Source organism: Mobula birostris, chromosome 26 (genome assembly GCF_030028105.1).
Source record: "Mobula birostris isolate sMobBir1 chromosome 26, sMobBir1.hap1, whole genome shotgun sequence".
NCBI classification, from domain to species: Eukaryota; Metazoa; Chordata; class Chondrichthyes; order Myliobatiformes; family Myliobatidae; genus Mobula; species Mobula birostris.
Window position 1 is genome coordinate 46,312,256 of NC_092395.1, and position 23,253 is coordinate 46,335,508.

The following is a 23,253-nucleotide window of genomic DNA, read 5'->3' on the forward strand; positions in this document are numbered from 1 at the left end:
TGTGGGACATATTAATAAAAGAGGGAAAAAGTACTGCCTTCTTCTCTCACATGGTGTGAGAGTGATATGATTTATTGAACATTACTCAGCTCGAGTGATCATTGGGATCCTCAGCGGGTACTCACTGAAGTCACGGGGTAGGCCAGGGCACTTCAAGCCCACCTCACCACTCCATACGATCATGGTTGACTGAAGATGGTACTGAAGCACTCTTGGCTGAAGAAACTAGACAGGTTGCAGTTATGCAAAAGGTAACTGTTCTGCACAACAGGTAAGGGTGTACAACTCCATCCAGGTGATCAATTATACTCATGTTTGCTTGATAGCAAAGATCATCACAGCTTTTTACCCTTAGCACATCATGCATCCTTCAAATTTGGAAATATGAATTGCCGTTGCTGTAGCCCATCCCTTCTGCCATCATTGCCTATAATGCACATAAAAGAAACTATGGGTCCGTCCTTCCCAGGTAAAGGCAGTGATCGATTCCTGTGAACCGCTGATCAACCAAACTGTGCAAGTCAGAAGTGCAGTGGCAAATCAACTTCCCACCCAGCAGAAGATACCTGTAGCCCTGTAGCAGCTGAAAAGTGCATTCATTCCAGCAGCATCCCAAACTCTGGGGTGCAGGTACAGCTTGTCGAGTGATGATAATACCAAGGTATTCCTACATCCACTTGCTGCAGCTGTATTTCAATTCACTTCATAAATGCTCAATATGGTTATCCCCATCTGCACCAAACTCATTGATTAGAAATCCTTCAAACTTGGAGCTTCACATATCCCCAGAGACAACACAAACCGAACAGTCTCAGAGTTATACTGCAAGGATAACAGGTCCTTTGACCCAACTCATCCATGCTGAACAAACTGCCTTCTGAGCTGGTTCCTTTAAGCCTTTCCTACCCATGACCATCCAAATGTCTATTAAATGGAGTTACTACTTTCAAAATAAACAGGGGGACCCCTACAGCCGGGGTTAGAAATAAATGAACACTTACAATTATACAATGCTTTTCATAATTTATAGCTGTCCTCCGATTATTGACCTCCAGCCTACAAAATGCTGTTTTAAGAATAGCCACTTCTGTGGTATGGAATATACTCTAAGCTCCTGCTAATAGCAGCGAGATGAAGTAATCCATTCCAATAATGTTGGATGAGGGATTAACATTATTCAGCACAACAGGGAAGATTCTCCTGCTCTTCATAATACGTCAACCCATGTAAGCGCTTTCAACCCCAGTCCAACACTTCATCCACAGTGTCAGTCTGGATTATGCAGTCTGTCAGCCCATAACCTTCCGATTCTGAAGGGACAATGAGGTGACTAAGCACTTCTCAGTAGATCACTGATGATTCTTTCTTATTGCAACTGGTTAATATAGCAGATGCAAATTAACTATCTTTTTCCTTTGTATGAAATTCCAAAACTAACATCAGGAAGGCAGTCCGGAAAGTGAAGTTTCATAACGGGAAAAGGTTATGTGAGAGGAATTGTAGCTGTTGCTCTTCTGTATACATATTCCCAACCGAACTATTGGTTGCAGTGAAAAATGAATTCTGAAATCAGATGCTTATCCCAGGTGCTAATTCATATACCAGATGTTCTTAAATTAAGTAATTATTTGACATTGAGGCACCCCTTGTATTGTGGAGTCCACTGGGCGGAACGCACCAGATAACAGCAGGGAATTCAATGAAATGTAATGACATCCGAAGACTATCATGAACAAAGGCAAATGCAAGTGTGCGGTTATTGATTTGTGCTTTGAATCTTTACTGCCTCTGTACCTTAAAGGAGTGTAGAATAATAGGCAAAGTATCTGCTTTCAATCAGAAATCTTTCTGTCAAACTACGCATGGTAAAGTCCTCCCTAGCACTGAGCACATCTACACGAAATGCTGTAGCAGGAAAGCAGCACCCATTAGAGATCCCCACTGTCCAGGACATACTGTCTTTTCACTGCTACCATCAGGAAAATGGGACAGGAGCCTCAGGACACCCTCCACCAGGTTCAGGAACAGTCATTACCCCCCAACCATCAGCTGCTTGAACCAACAGGGATCACTTCACTCAATTTCACTTGCCCCATCATTGAAATGTTCCCACAACTAATAGATTCTTTCAGGGACTCTTCATCTCAGGTTCTCGATATTCATTTATTTCTTTTTGTATTTGCAGTTTGTTGTTTTTTGCAGACTGGTTGAACACCGAAGTTGGTGAGGTTTTTCACTGATTCTGTTATGGTTATTATTCTATGGATTTATTGAGTATGCCCACAAGAAAATGACCCGCGGGTTTGTGTATAGTGACATACATGTACTTTGATAATAAATTTAGTAAACTATATGTTCAAAGTTTAAAAAAAGATGCTTGGATTAGTAATCCAGACAACAGAAGCTCAAATTGAATGGTGAAATTTGCAAGTTTGGTTTAAAGTGTCTAGAATTAGAAGATTTGTATTAATAAAGGTGTTTCAAAAATGGTGGACTATTGTGAAAAATACTTCCAAATGGGTCAATCTTAATGTAAGTCCTTATTCAGTTTGGCCCATATACAGATCCATGTCCATATTAAAACGGGCTCTTTCATAAACAGACAGCACAAGAATAGTTGCTGACTCAGCACTAGAGACCCAGCATTGTCTGTATGCAGCACGCACTTTCTTTATGACCTCGTAGGTTTCTTCCGGAAGTCAATAGGTTAACTGTACATTGTAAATTGTACCTAGTGTGAGGGCAAGGGAGACAATCCATGGGGAGCTGATGAGTGTATGGGGAGAACAAAAAAAAAAGTAATTTAGGATTAGTGCAGGTTGCAGTTTGATTGTTGGTGTGGACTCAGTGGGCTAAAAGCTCTGTCTCTGTGATGCACCTCTCCAGGACTCCAAGGCCAGATATACTGTATACTCCACCAAACCACTCAGATTGGAGGGAACTACTCTTGGGTTCCCACCTATTATGTGGTTTGAAAAGATGGCTTACCAACCACCACCTTCTTGAGGACAACCAAGGATAAAAATATATGCTAGCCTTGCCACATCCCAACAATGATCTTCTGGCACGAATGCCACTGCATTGACTTAATAGGTGAAGATGAGATATACTTGTACTTAAATGGCAGCACAAGGTTAGGAACTGCCAGGACTCAGCAAGTTGGAGGACAAGGTGGGTGTTGAAATCTTGAAAATGGAATAAAATGCAAAACATTGTGTAAAAAGCAAATGGAGCCAAGTGAAAGACAAATAGGTTCATAAGACTGAAATAAATTGGCCTAAGATTAGTCATTTAAATGCTAATATTGTAGCTGCTATGGAAATGGGCCACTAATACTTTTTGCTTGAGAGTCTGGAAGGGCATATCAGGTAACATAACGTTGAAAACACGTACAAGTTACATCAGATGGTGGTTTCCTGCTAGTGCCAGTTTCTAATTCCTAATTACCTTAAAGAGAAGATAAGCTCCTCTTGTCACCATGTGTCTGTTAACAATGGAGAAAAATGGGAACTACTGAGATATAGATGGCCCAGAAGGATGCTGGATTAGTGCAGAATTGATCTGGGCTATAAATGTAGTAGAATATTAAACAATATTTTTCTTCTCCAAACAAACCCCCCACAAACAAGAGAAGCTCACAGAACCAAAATAAGAACAAAATTCTGACAGGTCAGCTGAAATTCAGTGGAGGCGATCATCTCCATGTTCAGAAGGTAGTTGGGTCGAGTCACTTGAGATTTGAGTGCGTAATCTAGGCTGACATTTTCAGTACAACACGGAAAGAGTGTCATATTGCCTTTCAGAAATGATCATTTGGAAGGACAGATAGCAAGTGTGCTCTCTCTTGTGGATGTAAAATATCCCAAAGGTATGATATAGAGAAGGACAGGGAAGGTTTTCTTTTTAAAGTACTGGCTAATGTTTATTCCACAATTGACACATAGAACACAGAACTGCAAAGCACTGTACAGGCCCTTTGTGGACCCCAAGGTCCCTCTGTCCCTCCACACTGCTAGAAATCCTGCCATTAATCCTGTACTCGTGTCTTCAAGTTCAACCTTCCAAAGTGTATCACTTGACACTTTTCCAGATTGGACTCTGTTTAATACTTCTCCGCCCACCTCTGCATCCTATCAGTGCTACAGTAACCTACGCTATCCACAACACCACCAACCTTTGTGTCATCTGCAAGCTTACTAACTCATCCTTCCACTTCCTCATCCAAGCCATTTACAAAAATCATAAAGAACAGTGTGCAAATTAACTGCAAAGGTAACAACATCACCATGGTGACTGCCCTGAAGCTCTAATTGATTGTGGAAAGTTTAGTGACATCTCTAAAGTAAGTATCATCGATTTACCACCTTGAAATCTAGCTACAGTTTGAGATGAACAGACTCATACAGTGAGATGATCATTCGCATCTGGCAGACAGTCCCTGGAGAGAGAAAAGATTGTCATGCAAGGCAAGTCTGAATGCTACAAAACAAAACAAAACAACATGAGAAACACACAAAATGCTGGAGGAGCTCAACAGGTTATACGGTAACTACGCAGAGGAATAAATAAAGAGTCGATATTCCAAGCCAAAACCCTTCGTAATAACATGGCAGTCTGACTCAATTTACAAGCAATGCTCTTTTAGGAATATGCCAAGGGATAAAGTACACTGTGTTTATAATGAGTTGATAACACAGAACAGTGCAAATGCACCCATGTTGCAATATGCCATAATTCAGTATTGCGTGTCAATAATATCACCCTTTAGTATCTGGAACCCCACCCAATCAGCCACATTGCTTTTAATCCATACACTTATTCTCTGCCATGCCTTCTCTATATTTAACTTGTCATTTCTACTTGGGTCTTTTGCATTAAGTGGCGGTTGCTGTGTTCACTCTGTAAAAGGGGTGTGTTACGGGTTTTTTTGGCAGATGAAGTTCCTGGTTTAAACAGACTAGTGTAGTCAAATTATCTGTGTGGGGGCAGTGGAAGGAAAGTTAGGAGCCCGTACTGTAGTTAACATGGCTTCTCAATTGTACTGTGCAATATTAACAACTTTGAACCATTTTCACTGGAATGATCCATGCTCTAGAACCAAGGCAGCCAATGTCAATCAGTAAGCAGACTTGCTGTCAGGGAGGCACTGAAGCGATGCCTTCACCCAATCCCAAAGTAGGTAAATGACAATCAAGAGAGGGAATCCCAGCTAATTTCTCCTCTTCAATCACATCTGTTTGGCTTAGTTCCATAACATTTATTCACTGAAACTCTGTTGTTTCAATGACAATTTACTTAACTTCAGATGAAACACACTAGTGCCAAACACACTCACCAAAACCACTGTCACACTGCCAGTAAGGTCAGTGTACCCCTGTTCCGTGTTGAAACAGGATTAAAGTGTTTATAAGACATCGTGCCTATTGGTCCTTTTCTCTTTGATATAAAAGCCAATATGAAGTAAACAAAATCAACACAAGAATATTTCTCTAAACCACTGGGTAAGTTTAACATTATGTTTTATGATGTCAGAAGAGATTTTTTTGTTTCAGCCCAGGGTATGCAGAACCCCACGATACACTCCAAGAAATTAATGGATTTTTGCAACCCAAGCTCTTGTGCAATATCCAACATCAATTACAAAACCACCTACTACCTGCTATTTAAATACGCACAACCACAACTCCTTAAACAAAAGCTGGTTAACAGTGGCCATAAAGGTTTTGAAACAGCCATGACTATAGAATAAGGAGAAATGGGTAGGATTGAAGAACAGCTCAACAAGTTCAGCAGAGGGATCAGAGACTGGAAACTACTTCAGGCAGAGGCAGCTGAGAGAGAAAGAACAGAAATGCCAAGTCACACCACGACTTGCAGATCTATTCTTGGCCGATTCGAGAGCAAGACTAAGAAACTGTCTCGAACAGGTCACCTGATATGACTGGAGAAGGAAGTAACATTCGAGAGCGAACAAAACGTAAAGACAAAACTACTCACATTTTACGACTGACATTTCGCTTTCCCTGTTGGTTTTTGCAGTTGTTCTTTTTGTAATATTTCTGTTTCAACAACATGGATGAAGACATCATCGTGCGCCAACCGGAGGAGTTTAATTGTACCTGACAGTGCGAGGAAGCTAAATTAACAGACGCAAATTGATGTTAACTAAAAACATTACAAGACTCCTTAGGCACCTATAAGGAAAGAGAAGAACCTTTCCTGGTGCCAGTTCAGGTTCCTTGCACTACAAGGTTCAATAACTCCTCCCTGCCAGCACCTTGCGTGTTAATGATTGTATCTCCACTGGGGTTAATTTAGAATTCTTTACCGACGAGGGCTCAGTGACTCCTCCCATTCAAACGCACAGAAACACCCTTCAGCACAAGGAAGTCTTTTCTTTCATAGTTAAAAAAAGACAACGAAACTACAATTACATGCTGACGTCCAAAACAGTTTTCTAAAAAAAACTGTAAAGAGCCCCTTTCTGTCCCTATCGTAGCTTTTTTTAAAAAAAAGTAGGCAATCTTGTACGCAGTTGTGGGAAGGCAGAGACTTTGCTCAAAAATTGCACCATGGGTTAAAGTGGCAAGCACTAGCTTGCTGCTGGCTGCCAGGGTTGTTATTGATTGGTGGGCTGGTCCGAAATCATCCAGAAACATTGCTATAGTTACAACATGGCCTGAAGCAGAAAGATGATCAAATATATCACCAGATTTGTCTGGATACAGATACACTGGGACCCAATACTCCGGGCTTCAAATAATTTCTCATCAACAAGTAGGGTAGGCTCATGACCAAAAATAAACCAGAATATACAAGCTGTTTAATTTAGCCCCTCCCTGCAATTCCCTCACCACTGTGGTTAAAGTGCGAGAAAGCTCAACTGTTTTTTTTCCAGCCGCCCCCACTTTTTAAAGGAGAAGTATCACCACAGTGAAGAATTTCCTGGCGAGCTCAGTTCCTGGATCAGCCTGCTCCGAGAACTAAGGAACCAGATTGTCAGTTGCATGCTGCATGGAGACTGTGTTATAGTTCCTCCTTTAACAACAGCAGCTTCATATTCCACAAGTTGTTTCCTGCATTGACAGCCCTTTAAATGCTCAAAGGCTAGGGGATAGGATAGGGGAGAATACCTTTTCTTCTATCTCATCCAATACATATCCTTCCCCCCTCTCCCCAGTAGGATGGATGTCTGATCTCTTCAAAGCAACACAGAGCATTGCTCAGTTTATATACACCGTACAATACACTGTCAGGGCGACTTCTCAGTTATAAATTATCAGTTTGTAATTTTGTTGCATTTCCCCACAAAATTTCACCCGATATAACAGTATCATCCTAATCCAGAGCACAATGCAAGATAACAAGATTAAAACTGCAGTAGTAATAGCTTTAGTTCACAGGGAAGTAATGCATAATCTGAACTGATTCTCCAGTTAAACACTAGGAGTTTTAAATCTTTGGAAAGTGATGATGCATTAAACTGAGAACCTATCTGCTGTCTGAGGAGGATGCAATAGCTTCAATGGTGCATTTTGACAAAGGAGCAGAGTTCTCCAATGTTTTTTTCCAATTGTTCAATCACTACAACTGATTAGCTGGGAATATTAGCATATTACTGCTTGCAAATAAAGAGACTGGAATATTTCTTATACTGTGAGTGATTACACTTTAATATTTCATTGGCTGTAAAGCTCATAACATCCTGCTATTTTATAAGGATATATATATACACACACACACACACATATATATATATATATATATATATATATATATATACATACACACACACACACACACGCGCGCACGCGGTGATTGATAAGTTCGTGGCCTAAGGTAGAAGGAGTCAATTTTAGAAAACCTAGCACATTTATTTTTCCTACATTTACACACTTAGTCCAGTGGTCGTGGAGCATATGAATCCCTTCTTTGTAGAAGCTGGCATCTTGGACCTCCAGAAGCGGTCCACAACAGGGGTGATTGATAAGTTCATGGCCTAAAGTAGAAGGAGATGAGTTATTAACTTCAAACTTTCTGCATTCTCACTCAAAGAGTTGAACTGCACGTGCATATAACGAGAGCTGTATAACTCATTTCCTTCTACTGCAGGCCACGAACTTATCAATCACCCCTACTGCAGACCACCTGGAGGTCCAAGACACTCTCGTTACATGCACGTGCAGTTCAACTGTGAGTGATAATGCAGAAAGTTTGAAGTTAATAACTCATCTCCTTCTACCTTAGGTGACGAACTTATCAATCACCCCTGCCGTGGACCACTTCTACAAAGAAGGGATCTGTATGCTCCACGACCGCTGGACTAAGTGTGTACATGTAGGAGGGGGCTATGTTGAAAAATAAATGTGATAGGTTTTCTAAAACTGACTCTTTCTATCTTAGGTCACAAACTTATCAATCACCCCCCCACCCCGTATATATCTTTTAACTTTTCAAAAACAGTTTCAAAACTATTAAGCAAACATAACTTGATCACAAGCTGCCACGGTACAATCTTCTTTCAATAAAGAAGGATTCCTAAACTCTTTTAAGGAGTAACAGAACAAATGAGGTCTTTGGATTACATCCACATTGCACTAAACCCAGTGGATGCAACTTTTGTGTTCCTCAGTGTGTTCCTCAGTACTACAAAATTGGCCAATGAATTGGTGGTCTGTTTCAAACCCTGTTGAAGCCAGCACACTTCTAATTCTCCTTGGGCATTCTGTGCAACGTTCCTGGGTTAGAGAGGTGGGATGTTGGGACAATAATATCAGTTAGATTCACTCCACATACTTTAATGCTAATGAAGTAGCAAGACAGTGAACAAATTCAATTAAAATATGATTACTTTCTATAAAACAGTCAATTCCCTGGGGGGGGGGGGCCGGTTCCTGGAACCCCCCCCCCCCCACTGTATTCATGGTGACCGCATGGTCCCTCTCCAAGGACAGGTGGGTGAGAATGTACCCCCGGAAGAGGGGCAGACAGTTGGTGTGGGCCAAAGCCTTGCCTGCCCGCCACCTGGAACTCTGAACGGCCAACTGTTCCAGGCCCAGCAGCAAGCCCACCGGTAGACCTTCAGATACTCAAACAAGGGCTGCACCCTCTCACACTCCACACAAATGTGGTACACGGGCTCCTCCTGGCCACAGAATGGACAGGTGGATGGGGTGTCAGTGAACCTGCTGCATTGTACTATGCAACACCTTCCACCCCAGGTCCCCAAAGTACAGGGGAAAGACTGCTGCATAAATAGACTTCCAACTAGGAACCTCTCCTGCAGCCGGATGGTAAAACAGATTGTTTGGTCGGCAGATGAAGGCAAGGAAGTGGAAGGTGTGCAGAAGCGGCCCATACAAGAATCACCACGGCGGTTCACGGAAAGGCATAGTAAGCAAGACTGCTCACGTTATGGGAGACCTTCTGCTGAGAGGAACCTCAGGCCTTGGGCCCAATGAGCAAATCTGGCTGCCCAGCTGAGACCCACACCAACACCCACCAGCCTGATGGACACTGACACAGCCAAACCTCATGCCCAGGGATTGCAGAGAAGGCACAACACCTTCATGGTAGACAATTAGTTCATAGACTTTCCACTTCACTGCCCTCCTTACGGATTCAGCATGTGTGCCGGCCAATTTCCACAAAGACTCGCGCATACAGCTTTGGAATTATATTGTTTGCATCTGTATCTCTGTGACTGAAGGTAGTCCAGGTACAGATACTGTAGGAGGAGTCATTCACTTGAATGCTAGCCAGTGACTAATGCAATGACTACGTGACACTCTGACATTGTGTCTATCTCTACTGGTTCAGGTGCATAAGGGAGAATGGAGGGAAAACTGTTGCAAAGTGCCAACACTTGATACTCATGGACTGCGGTCAGGTGAGAGTACAATGATGTCTCCTCAGCCAGCTTGGTGGAGGGCAACTCCACACAAAGAGGAATCAGATTGCGACCACGACAGGGAAGCATTCAGGATACGATCAGTGGGGATACATTGGTGCTTTGGATCAAATGCACAGGAGTTCTCCTCACTCATTCAATTGGAGATTGTGCCGAGCTGCAATATCCAGAGGTGATGTACACTTCCATCCCAGGCACTATTTATATTTTGGTTATGGCTTCCATGGGGGCATTGACAGATGCAATTCAAAGTCTTTATGTTACCACTAATCCTCAGGTCTGCTGAAGATAAGTGAGCAGGTCGACTCGCAGGAACAGTGTCGTTCCTTACTGAGGACACTCCAACCATTGGGGAACAGGCACCGGTTTTCTGAAAGGGAGTTGCAACGATCTGGACACTGGTTACAGAAGTGCGATGCGCACACTGCCACTGGCTCAGACATCTGCGATCCAACAGGCAGTATAACGTTTGGAAGTTATTTTCTTTCTCAGGGGGCCAGGATTTCATCCACCACCAGCTTTCAGGTGATTTCCTTACCTGTGTCCCACAGCCAGCTCTGTCAGGCAGCAACATTACCTGGTAGAATGTGGAAAACAGAAGCTGGCTCCTGAAGAACTCATGATATTTAATCAGCACCGACATAGCTTTCAGCACCTGAGGACTGGGCTAGTGGTGATGGAGTTTTAGAGAGAACAAAGCATTTAGTACGAGGATAAGGAATTATTAAGATTTGAAATTACGTGAATTATGTGAAGAACTAAAGGATGACAGGAGTGAAGGTAGGACCGATTAGAGATAAAGGTGGGAAGATGTGCCTGGAGGCTGTGGAAGTGAACGAGGTCCTCAATGAATACTTCTCTTCGGTATTCACCAACGAGAGGGAACTTGATGATGGTGAGGACAATATGAGTGAGGATGATGTTCTGGAGCATGTTGATATTAAGGGAGAGGAGGTGTTGGAATTGTTAAAATACATTAGGACAGATAAGTCCCCAGGGCCTGACGGAATACTCTCCAGGCTGCTCCACGAGGCAAGGGAAGAGATTGCTGAGCCTCTGGCTAGGATTTTTATGTCCTCGTTGTCCACAGGAATGGCACAGGAGGATTGGAGGGAGGTGAATGTTGTCCCCTGGTTCAGAAAAAGTAGTAGGGATAGTCTAGGTAATTATAGACCAGTGAGCCTCACGTCTGTGGTGGGAAAGCTGTTGGAAAAGATTCTTAGAGATAGGATCTGTGGGCATTTAGAGAATCATGGTCTGATCAGGAACAGTAAGCATGGCTTTGTGAAGGGTAGATCGTGTCTAACAAGCCTGATAGAGTTCTTTGAGGAGGTGACCAGGCATATAGATGAGGGCAATGCAGTGGATGTGATCTATATGGATTTTAGTAAGGCATTTGACAAGGTTCCACATGGTAGGCTTATTCAGAAAGTCAGAAGGCATGGGATCCAGGGAAGTTTGGCCAGGTGGATTCAGAATTGGCTTGCCTGCAGAAGGCAGAGGGTGGTGGTGGAGAGAGTACATTCAGATTGGAGGATTGTGACTAGTGGTGTCCCACAAGGATCTGTTCTGGGACCTCTACTTTTCGTGACTTTTATTAACAACCTGGATGTTGGGGTAGAAGGGTGGGTTGGCAAGTTTGCAGACGGCACAAAGGTTGGTGGTGTTGTAGATCGTGTAGAGGATTGTCGAAGATTGCAGAGGGACATTGATAGGATGCAGAAGTGGGCTGAGAAGTAGCAGATGGAGTTCAACCTGAAGAAGTGTGAGGTGGTACACTTTGGAAGGGCAAACTCCAAGGCAGAGTACAAAGTAAATGGCAGGATACTTGGTAGTGTGGAGGAGCAGAGGGATCTGGGGGTACATGTCCACAGATCCCTGAAAGTTGCCTCATAGGTAGATAGGGTAGTTAAGAAAGCTTATGGGGTGTTAGCTTTCATAAGTCGAGGGATAGAGTTTGAGTCGCAAGGTAATGATGCAGCTCTATAAAACTCTGGTTAGGCCACACTTGGGAGTACTGTGTCCAGTTCTGGTCGCCTCACTCTTGGAAGGATGCGGAAGCATTGGAAAGGGTACAGAGGAGATTTACCAGGATGCTGCCTGGTTTAGAGTGTATGGATTATGATCAGAGATTAAGGGAGCTAGGGCTTTACTCTTTGGAGAGGAGGATGAGAGGAGACATGATAGAGGTATACAAGATATTATGAGGAATAGATAGAGTGGATAGTCAGCACCTCTTCCCCAGGAAATCACTGCTCAATAAAAGAGGACATGGCTTTAAGGTAAGGGGTGGGAAGTTCAAGGGGGATATTAGAGGAAGGTTTTTTACTCAGAGAGTGGTTGGTGCGTGGAATGCACTGCCTGAGTCAGTGGTGGAGGCAGATACACTAGCGAAACTTAAGAGACTACTAGACAGGTAAATGGAGGAATTTAAGGTGGGGGGTTATATGGGAGGCAGGGTTTGAGGGTCGGCACAACACTGTGGGCCAAAGGGCCTGTACTGTGCTGTACTATTCTATGCTCTATGAAAAAGCTTCTTTTAGCAATTACTATTGCATTATTTTTTTCCTAAAATTAAAAATTGTGCTGAGATTTAAAGTTTTTGACATGTACTGCTCAACAAAACTCTTATTTAAACTTGAAATCAGATGCAATGCAAAGAAATTGTGCAGACAATATAATGGCCATGCTGAACAGAGATGGATTAACACATCACACAGCAGATGTGGAGACACATCTCAACTCTGAGGCACAATTGCCAAGTGTACGTGGCTGAGAAGTGTAAATTCACTTATTTTGTCAAAAAAGATATAATAAAACTTGAAAAGGGATTCAGTTCTGAGAAACCCTACGATGGGCTTACAAACATCTTTTTTTTAAGTGGAAGTATATTCAGAGAACTGTTAAAAAGGCCAAGGAAACCAAGGCAATTAAATTATAATAGTCTTTGTTTACCCTGGCACCAAGCTAGAAAATATGTCAATGCTTTAGAAAGGATGGAGGAGATTTACCAGAAGGGCATCAGGGTTGAGGGATTTCATTGACAGGAGGGACCAGAAATTCTCCCTGCAGAAAAGATTACGGCGGAGAATGTAATAGATAGAGGCGAACAAGATTGAAAGGTTTTATGTTCTGGTAACAGAACAATTAATAACCGCAGATCCCTAAGAATAGGCAGAAAATTCAGAAAAAAAAGACACCTTGCTTGGTAATTATGACCTGGAACACATGGTCTAAAAAGGGTGGTAGAAGCAAATACTATAATAGTTTACTAAAGAGAATTGAACAATTCCAACTAGAATATTATTGTCACATGTACCAAGGTACCATGCAAAGCTTGTCTTATAAATAAAGGCATCCGTTAGTCTTGCAAGACCATGGATCTGCGCCTGGAAAGTCTTCACTCTCCAGGGCGCAGGCCTGGGCCAGGTTGTATGGAAGACCAGCAGTTGCCCGTGCTGCAAGTCTCCCCTCTCTACGACATCAATGTTGGCAAGGGAAGGGCATTAGGACCTATACAGCTTGGCACCAGTGTTGTCGCAGAGCAATGTGTGATTAAGAGCCTTGCTCAAGGACACACACACGTTCCCTCGGCTGGGGCTCGAACTCAAGACCTTCAGGTCACTAGTACAACGGCTTAACCACTTGGCCACGTGCCCACACAAAGCTTGTCTTACATACTGTTCATATAAACCAATTCATTAAACCGCGCATTGAGGTAGTACAATGCAAAACAATGATAGGATGCAGAATGAAATGTAACAGCTACAGCAAAAGTGCAGTGCAGGTAGACACTAAGGTGCAAGATAAGCTGGACTGTGAAGTGAAATGTCATACCGGGGAACCAACTGAAGAGCTCTAGATTGTGGTCAGCTGACCTTGAGTCTGGTGGTACATGCTATGGGGGGGGGTGGGGGAGAGAGAAAGACAACACTTCAGAGCTTAAGCAAAAAGTAGGGAGTAGGAATTTCTTCAGATTTTGGCTACGTTGCTGTCCCTAATAATTGAATGCCTCCAGGCTGAAAGAACAGCCATTCGAGAGGCCCGTGAGTGGCCATGCAATTGACCCCCACACCCCACTAACTTAAGGACAGATGTGATGAGAAAAGGAGGCAGATGGATACTGTATATTTTAAAATGAAATGGGCTAATCAGTGACTTGAGGGTGTTCAAATAGATCACTGTTCAGCTCCATCTTAAATTTCAGCCACTCGCCCAAGTTCCAAACATCCCTACTTAACAATAACAAATGTCATTGTTTCAGTAGTTTGACAGTGTTCCAGAATCCCACTACTCTGAAGTGTCCATCAACATAGTTAAGAAGTCACAAAGAGTACTTTCCTCTACTGCCCAAGTCTGAATACAGGAACAGGAAGGCCAGGAACTATTTGAAACAACAGCTCTGTCATAATAGAGTACATTACAGCACTAGAAAGGGTTCAGAGGAAATTAACAATGGGGTTGTCAGGCCAGAAGTTTCATTACGTGGTAAGATTAACTAGGCTGATGTTGTTGGAACAGAGAAGTCTGAGAGGAAATTTAATTGATAGGTATAATATTATGACAGGCTAGTCAAAGTGAAAAGGAAGTATCTATTTTCCTTAGCAGCAAAGTTAAAAACAATATGGAACGAATTTAAGGTACAGGGTGAGAAGTGTTAGAACACTCTTTTTTAAAATCCAATTTGTACAATTTCTAGCATTCAGTCTGAAGAACAAGCACACGCAGAAGAATCTGAAAAGTATTGGATAAAAGACATGAAATCTGAAGCCAAAGAGTGGAATTGGTCTCCATGGCTCTTATCTTGGCTGGCACAGACACAATGGATCAAATGGCCTCCTGTTCTGCACATTTTTACCATTCCATCATTGATCAGTTTTGATTTTTAAATTCTTCTTCTAGTTCTGGACAACCCCACCAGAAGAAATAGTTTCCTATCATCTGGAATAACAAGTCACTGAGTTTATTTTAAACACCTTACTTGGATAACCCTTTACTCAAGTATAGTTTATGTAACCCATCATCATCATTTACTCCCTGGTGTCCTGGTACTATTCTGGCGAGTCTGCACCCTCTCCAAGGCCAATATATCCTTCGTGAAGTGTGTGGTCCACAGCCGTTAATAGATGGAGTCCAAGCGGAATTTTATATATTTATTGAGATACAGTGCAGAGAAGGCTCCTCCAGGCATGTCGCTTAGCAACCCCCCAATTTAACCATAGCCTAATCATGGGAAATTTACAATGACCAATTAACCTACCAACCAGCAGGTCTTTGGACCATGGGTGGGGGGGGGGGGGGGAAAACCACAGTACCTGAAGGAAATCCATGCAGTCACGGGGAGAATGTACAGACTCCTTACAGACAGCGGTGGGAAATGAATCTGGGTTGCTAGTATGGTAAAGCATTGTGCTAACCACTATGCAAATTTATACAACTGTGATATAATCTTATACTCTAGCCCCCTGATAAAGACCAACACTTCATTAGTCTTGATAATTGCGTTCAAAAGAAAAGCAAATTAGCATTATAGAAAGCCATTACCTGAAATTGCTATAGCCACCCCTCTTCCTCAAGATAATTCTTCCATGTTGCAGCTAATCTGAGATGAGGCTCCTGTTAAATGTACTGTTCTGCAGCTCAAACACAAAGCACCTTGAGAAAGATGAAGGAACTTAAGAAGGGGGAGAAAGGAAAGCAGGACAAAGTATCTTCAGTTGCAAACACCAGAGGGTGGGGAAAAAGGTTGGAGAGATATCAGGTCCTTGTGGAACTGCAAAAAGCAGTCTAGTCCTGATCAGACTCTAACATAGGACAAAGGATATAACAATATTTTCTACTCTTGGGGTGAAGAAGAACCACATTTTATTTGATGAAGTATTGAAGTGTAAACGGACAGGCCTGTGAGCAGAATAGTGAACATTTTACATTGAAGTGTTCCACCCAGAGTACATTTTGTGCCCTAACCATTGTTTCCAGGTGCTGTTCAATATGGAGAAACACTGTCTGATCACCAAGGGAGGATGGTAAACGGTTAACTGAGGAAGTGCCCCTGACCCAAAATATTAACTACTTTCTCTTCCCACAGATGCAGTTTGATCAACATTTCTCTGTTTACCACCACCCCCCGCCCCCGCCAAGATCCCAACATTTGCAGTTTGTTTTCCATGAAAGATGATAATCAGGTTTTATAAATTTCAGATAATTCCATTAGAAATTCCAGATACTATAATCAACTTCCCGTCAAGATGGTGCAAGCAAACAACAATTCCCTGGGTGACACCTGCCAGATAGCAAATCTTTTTAATTGTTTCACATTTTCTACACCTTTACTTCTTTTTTGTATTGTTTGCATTATGGAAACTGTTGGTGCCGGTGATCTCAATCGAAGGATGCTGTGTCCAGAGAGCTGCCTCATGGAAGTCAGAGACAAGAACCCGGAAAGGACCCGGAGCACAAGTTGACTCATGGAAAAAACCAAAGACAAGACACGGGGTCACAAATGACTCCATCTCGAAATGGCAAGAAAGGTTAATGCATTGAGGAGAAGGTGTTGGGATCCAGTCAGCAATCACTCCCAAAAGGAGGCCAGAGGGTCAGCAATCGCTTCCAAGGGGGAAACCACCGTTTGGATCGGGCTCAAGTTCTGAGGTTTGTGTGACTGGTCTGTACCTCATATAGGTCTCTTTCAGTTTTTGGATTTTCTTTCTTGTAGCCAACTGGTGGATGGGTGATCTGCAAGTTCTTTGTGTATGGGTGGGGCAGGGGGGTTATGGGGTTTTTGATGCTATTGTTGCTGTTCTCTTTTGAGAGACGGGGGTTGGTCACTGTTTTTTCCTGTGGGGGAGGGGCTGGGGAATGTGTTGCTATTGTCCCTGGCATTTTTTTTTGCTGTGAGAGAGCAGGTCAGGGATTGTTATTGTTGCTGTTCTTCCTATGGGAGGGGGGGGGTCGAGGATTGTGGGGTCAGCCAGTTTTGTTTCTTTTACTTTTTCATGTGTATTTCATTGCTATCTGGAGAAGACAAATATCAGAGTAGTATGTACATACAATAAAATGATCCTTGAACCTCAACTGAATTTAAACTCTGCACCTGCTCTGGTCCGATTTGAATCATTATGCAAGACCTCTGCCTAGTATGGTAACTGCTAACTCATCATTCTAATCTTCAAGTCCAAGAGCAATCCACAGGGAGCAAGACTACAGGTCTCATTTTAGCATATCTCCTATTGTCATTTCTTCACCTTCTGTCCTACTCATATTTTGCCTGAAGGGGTTACTCATGCAAAGATGCAAATAGCTAATGTTGGAAGCTATTTGACCATGGTGAAAGAGGACAAAATAGGAATTAGATTTAATTATAGCAGGAATCATATTAAATTTGAAGAACTCCAGTTATTTTGCTGTTTCTTATGACTTGGGCATCAGGTTGAAGTCATAGTTGCCAAGGCTCAGATCAGAAAAGTCAAAGTAGATCAGGAATCTGACAATGATCTGACAATGACTTTGCTCAATTTTATTTACATCACAATTTGTGAAAGGTGTTCAAGCAATTAAATATGAAAATCCTTATTCAAGCAAAGAATAAACCAAACTCAGTTTGAACTCCTATTACAACCAGGCCAAAAAAACCATAAGTTTTGCTTTGTTTGAACTCAAAGTTTTGATTAGTTAGGCATTTAAATTCTATATTGAGAAAACCCCAACAGAAGGCATAAATGTGGTTTGCAGGCTGTCTGTGTGATCAGCAGGCTCAGAATATACAGTGCCTCAGACTTTGTGATAAGCACAAAGATGATGTAGTTTTGTGAAGTTTTTGACATCAGCATTGCTGGCTCGCAGAGTGAACATTTGAACCACATGGGCTTGGAAGGTCCCAAGTTTTATGTCAAATCCATCCTAACATAGATGAGTCAGCAGGCACATTACAATTTGCCACAGATGGCATTCAACAAACGAAAAACCTAAACAAAGCATATTTTCCCTGTGACCACGTGGGAGAATTGATAGAGATATGGAAGAAACAAATGCAGCAGGGTAGGATAAGTGTAAAACTTGATGTCTGATATCAGCATGGACTAGTACAGTTGAAGGACCCGTTTCTGTCTTGCATTTCTCTATGAAGATAACTTCACACTTGCTCTAAATTGTGCTTTGGAATTTTTAACTACCATCTGAGAGATTTTAGGGGCCGGCTGGTGGTGTAGTGGCATCAGCACTGTACTATGAGACGGTTAGTCCCAACATGGCAGTAGCAGTATCTGCGTGGAGAAAAAAGGCCTGGCAACCTACTTCTGTATCTTGCCACGGAAATCCTATGGACAACTACACTGTGAAAGTTCAAATTTATTATCAAAGCACAGGAATATCACCATATACAACTCTTTCGTATTTGTTTTCTTGTGGGCACACTCAATAACTCTAATAGCCATAATAGAATCAATGAAAGACCACACTCAGCAAGCAACCAGTGTGAAATTACAACAATCTGTACAAATACAAAATAAAAAAAATATTATAATAATAAAAGTAATAAACATCGAGAACGTGAGATGAAGAGTTCCTTGAAGGCGAGCCTGTAGGTTGTGGGATCAGGGCAAGTGAAGTTATCTCCTCTGGTTCAAGAGCACAATGGTTGATGGGTAATAACTGTTCCTGTAGCTGGTGGCATGAGTACTGAGGCTCCTGAACTTCCTCCTGATGGCAGCAATGAGAAGAGGCCGTGACCTAGTTGGTGGTGCTCCTCATTGATGGATGCTGATTTTCTGCGACAAGACTCCATGTAGATGTGCTCAATGGTGGGAAGGGCTTTCAATTTACAACTATGACATCATTTCAATTTACAACCTATTTGCATTGCAAAACCACTAGTTCCAAAATGTAATGGCTCTGTATCACATTGCCCCCCCCCACCAGTTGCAAAACTTCAGAATAGTGAGATCTCATTGCTTTTGCAGTTTGTTTAATGTCATATTAAAGGATACATGTTGTGCTGGCACCCCTGCAATAGCATTAGATAGGGAATTCCTGGCCACAGGCCCAAGGACAATGAAGCGATAGCAATACATGTTTAACTACGGAGAGGACACAACTTTAAAGAAAACTTAGATCTCTGATGCCCTACAGCACTGCAATTCACCCTTTTTTTTGGTGATGGACGTGGGGGACTGAGGACAAAAAAAAATTAAGCTTGCTCTAGTGCATTCTATTAGAAATGAAGCAGGGTGGATCCAGGCAAATACTTCAGCCCATGCAGGAACAGAGATGGCTAGATACTCAGAAATTTTGCTGCATAGCATAGCATGCGTAGTTTTAACGCGATAGCTTAGTTACACTTCTCCTGAATTATGATCAGATGTTCGCTGTTCTGAACTGGATGTCAGTTTTGACAACTGGAGCTGGATGTATTCTCGGTCATAAACAGAGTAGGCAGTATTCATTCTCTTTAAAGAGCAAAGATGATTATGATATTTTGAAGATCAAGGATTTCCAATGTCTGAATAACATTCCCTCCTTAAACAAATTCACTCATCTCAATATTTGCAGGGACCAGTCCAATCACCCTATCCTGTGCAAATTGGTGCTTCAATTTCAAGATGGTGCCTGTGTACAACACTCCTTCGGTTGACATCTTCTGGATAGATCATGTAACCATATATTTCACTTATGTCTTTTACATTCGTTTTTCATCTCCGCTGTGATTCTGGAACTGTTGGAGCCTGCGATTTGCTGTTTGGAGATCATTCGAGCGTTCTAGCGCTCTTCAGTGTCCAAGAGGATTCTGGGAGTCAGAGGCAGTGTGCGTGAACCTTGTGGCGGGCAGGCTGCAGGACGGGGCGCAAGCTGATGGTCGACTCCGTTTCACCGATTAGAGCGACGAGGGAGATTGAGGTGAATGCAGAAGGTGAGCACCGGCTGCCCACCTTTTCATCACTCTGCTACTGGAGAGGGGAGACTGTGCCCGGAGAATGTTACCTAGGTTTTCTGCGTTTTGGATATGTACATGGACTGTAGACTTTTTTCAGTCTGATAGTTTTTAAAAAAATATTCTGTGTTTTTTGCCCTATCTTTCTTGATTTTTTTTGTGCAGGGAGGGGGTTTAGGGGGAAAATCAAAATGCCTGTTCCATTTTGTTCTTTTTTGTGTGAAAGGAGGGATTTGGGGGTTGATATGCCTGTTCCATTGCTCATTTTTTTGTGCAGGAGGTGGGGAATTTGAGGGTTGATAATCATGCTGCCTTTCTCTTCTTTCTTGGCTACCCGAAGAAGAATTTCAGAGTTGTATGCTTTGATAATAAATTAGCCTTTGAATTAATAACTACAAGATGTTCTATTTTTAAACATGACATGACCTTTTCCTCTCTTTGGTGGTGGAAGATTTTTTTAAAAACATTTGTGTTAACTTGCTCTTTAATCTTTCAGTCATTGCTTTCGTTCAATTACATAGGGCAGAATATTTTCTTGTTAAAAATATGGATGTTACTCACTTCCCACCTTGCCCCATTCTTAAACTGATCCCGTTCCAAATTAAATACAGCAAGACCTATAGTATACCCCAAAGTTCAAAGTTAACAGTAACTTTATCTAAGTACATACAAGTCACCATACACAAACCAGATATTAATTTTCAAATCAAAAGATGGTATAAAAAAAATCACACAAATCTTAGAAAAGGAAACTAAAAAAGAAACTGAGAAAAGAAATTAATTGCCTTGAATTGACTACAGGTGCAGAACTTCCTCAGAAAATTTATAACAGTAATACTAGCAGAAATTCAGAGTTTCACTCTAAGTTCTTGAACCACAAGTAAGGCGTCTTCCACATTGGAAACTGTTCTCAATCAGACTTGCTTGCTGTTGCCAACAGACAACAGCTGATGCCTTCTATTCAGTAGCTGGATTTGCACAATGTTATATAGGATACCTGCCGAGTTAGCACGCAAGTATAAAGTAAACAGCCTAAATAGGAAAAATAGTTTACCTCTCGAGAATGATGAGCTGCTTAGAGTCTTATTTAAAAACAAGCTGACCTAGTGCCAAGAGAGGCAGAGATAGGCTGTCAATGTGAAACACATACATGTACCCTTACCTATGGGACTACAGCCCAAATCAAGCCCAGGCTAGGAGCCTGCGGTGCTGTAGGCTGGCCTTAGACACACAATGGTGAGCCCAGCTGACACAGTAAACAAATAGTTCTACTAGGATCAGTTTAAACAGGGTGTAGACCCTTCATAAGGTTGGAAAGATAAACAAGTCTCTTTATAGAGCAGAACAAAATAGTGGCAGAGAGAAAAACAAGCAGGGATCAATGTATCATGTGTATTGTTACAGAGAGGCAGTTAATGGATTTAATGAGGTGGGGCAGGGCAGGGGTCCAAAACCAGTTTTATTACAATTGAAAAAGGACTAGGTTATATTTTTTTAAAAAGGCCCAAAATGAAGCAAGAAAAAGCAAATAAGCACAGAATACCTAAAGAAACAGAATAAAGAATGAAAAGACTGCCTCAATTTCCACTGGAGGGAAAGATTTCAAAATGGAAGAGATTGAAGTGTTAGTTCAGGTAAGAATATAGCAGAAATAACAAAGCTGAAGTCAACATTCAGACCAGTAAGCGGTTTTCAGGAAAATGATGAAACGTTTGTCAAGACTACAATGAAAAAATGTGTTCTACTCTGAAGGTGAAAGGAAAAGTCCTGATAAGAATAGTGATCTGGGAAATAATAGCCAGAAGTAGGTAATGCAGATGGTGTTAAAAATATTTACTTTGAAATATAGGTAAAGTGATGTCAAGATCCTGCCCAAATTCTTGGAATAATTGGATTGAACAGGTGGCTGCTTAAAGTCAAAATGACAGTCATTTTAAAATCAGGTTCCTGTAATTTAGTCTACTCATCACTTTGATTTGAAACAACGATAACTTCACAGTATATCAAATAAATGTTACAAGAAAACCTCATCAACCTGCAATAAGCACACAGTTGGCAAACACTCAAGGCCTATTTTAACAAAAATCATTCGTAAGGCAGGAATTGAGTACTTCTAACTGAAATACATCTATACTTGAAGTTACTTATCAACTAGCACTGTTCACAAGCTGGTATGGAGGTAGCCCTGGTTGAGCAGGCCAAAGGTAGGAATTTCATTGCACCTTGAAATATAAAGCAACATATGGTTATCCACTAAAAGTAACAATGAGCTTCTAAAATATGCAAACACTCATTAACCATGGAATAGTCTCTATTTGACCAGCAGCAGTAGGCAACAGTACCCAAAATACTCCATTCAGGAAAAGGCAGTCCACTTAATCAGCAGCCTATCCACCGGCTTGTAATCATTACCCCACCAACACACACATATCTGCAGACTACCTTCTATCACATACCAATCCAACTCCGAAAATCGGGAATCTTATTGAATACAAGTACTCAGATTGTTCATTTTTGTCCCCAGCTTCTAATTTGCTTTAAAAATAGATAGAAAGTGTAACTATATTGCAGACACAGAACACCCTTCATTAGGCAGCTACCAGCTGCAACTCATTTTGTCCACCCAGCATCAAGTTCCAAAATCAACACTGTTTATGGAGAACCAATGGCTGCTGTCAGCATTGGACATTTTTGTCTTTTAATAAAAAAGTTGGAAGGTGATTCTATAAACAACCTTCCAGCAGTAGTTAAATGGGCATGTTCTGGATCAACATCTAGTCATTGCGTGGAGTAAAATAAGAGATCTTAAGTTAACTCAGGCCGGTGACATCATCATATGGTGACCACAGGCTGGTGACAATGACTCCAATTGACTGATGGATGTTCTTAATTAGAAGTCTTACAATTTGAGACTAGTTTTCCTGAGCAGACAAAATTATAAATTGGAAATTAAGTATTGATGTCTGTATTTTTAAATTATCAAAATTTATTAGGAGGTCAAGAAGTCATAACAAGTCCATATAATATTATCTACCCCTAGTTGATGTTGGATAAAATTTGAAGGACTTATCTTTCATCTATCCTCATATCGATAGCCATGAAACAATTGTCCTCATGGTATCCAGACTGCCCTATAGATGATCTCAAAAGCAAAATGCTATATATACTGGAAACCTTGAAAAATATTAAGTGCTGGAAACAGTGGACCAGATCGTTTCTGTGGAGAGAAAAATTAACAATCTTGGCCTCCAGTTTCTCTTTCAAATGATTATTTTTCCCTCCTTAAGCATGCAAAGTAGGGGAGGTAGGCCATATAACTGTGGGAAAAGAGAAAAACTTTGCAATTGGGTCTTCATCTGAGCATACACATGGATATTACAGCAAAAGGCAATGGACAGAAGCTGTGCTGAGCAGTGCT

The 23,253-nt window shown here is 41.7% G+C and overlaps 1 protein-coding gene across 6 annotated transcripts in view; it reads right to left on the bottom strand.

Moving 5' to 3' along the window:
• Window positions 1–23,253, bottom strand: part of LOC140188390 (zinc finger and BTB domain-containing protein 7A-like) — a 155,548-nt gene that overhangs the window by 112,438 nt on the left and 19,857 nt on the right. The window contains exon 2 of one of the 6 annotated variants that reach the window (XM_072244617.1): window positions 5,998–6,119. The exons of 4 other annotated variants lie outside the window; for them this stretch is intronic. In XM_072244617.1, the coding sequence (XP_072100718.1) occupies window positions 5,998–6,089 (92 nt within the window). In that variant the 5' untranslated portion in view covers window positions 6,090–6,119. Of the gene's footprint in view, window positions 1–5,997; window positions 6,286–23,253 lie in introns of those variants that run through there. One more of the 6 variants, XM_072244616.1, reaches the window with a different exon arrangement.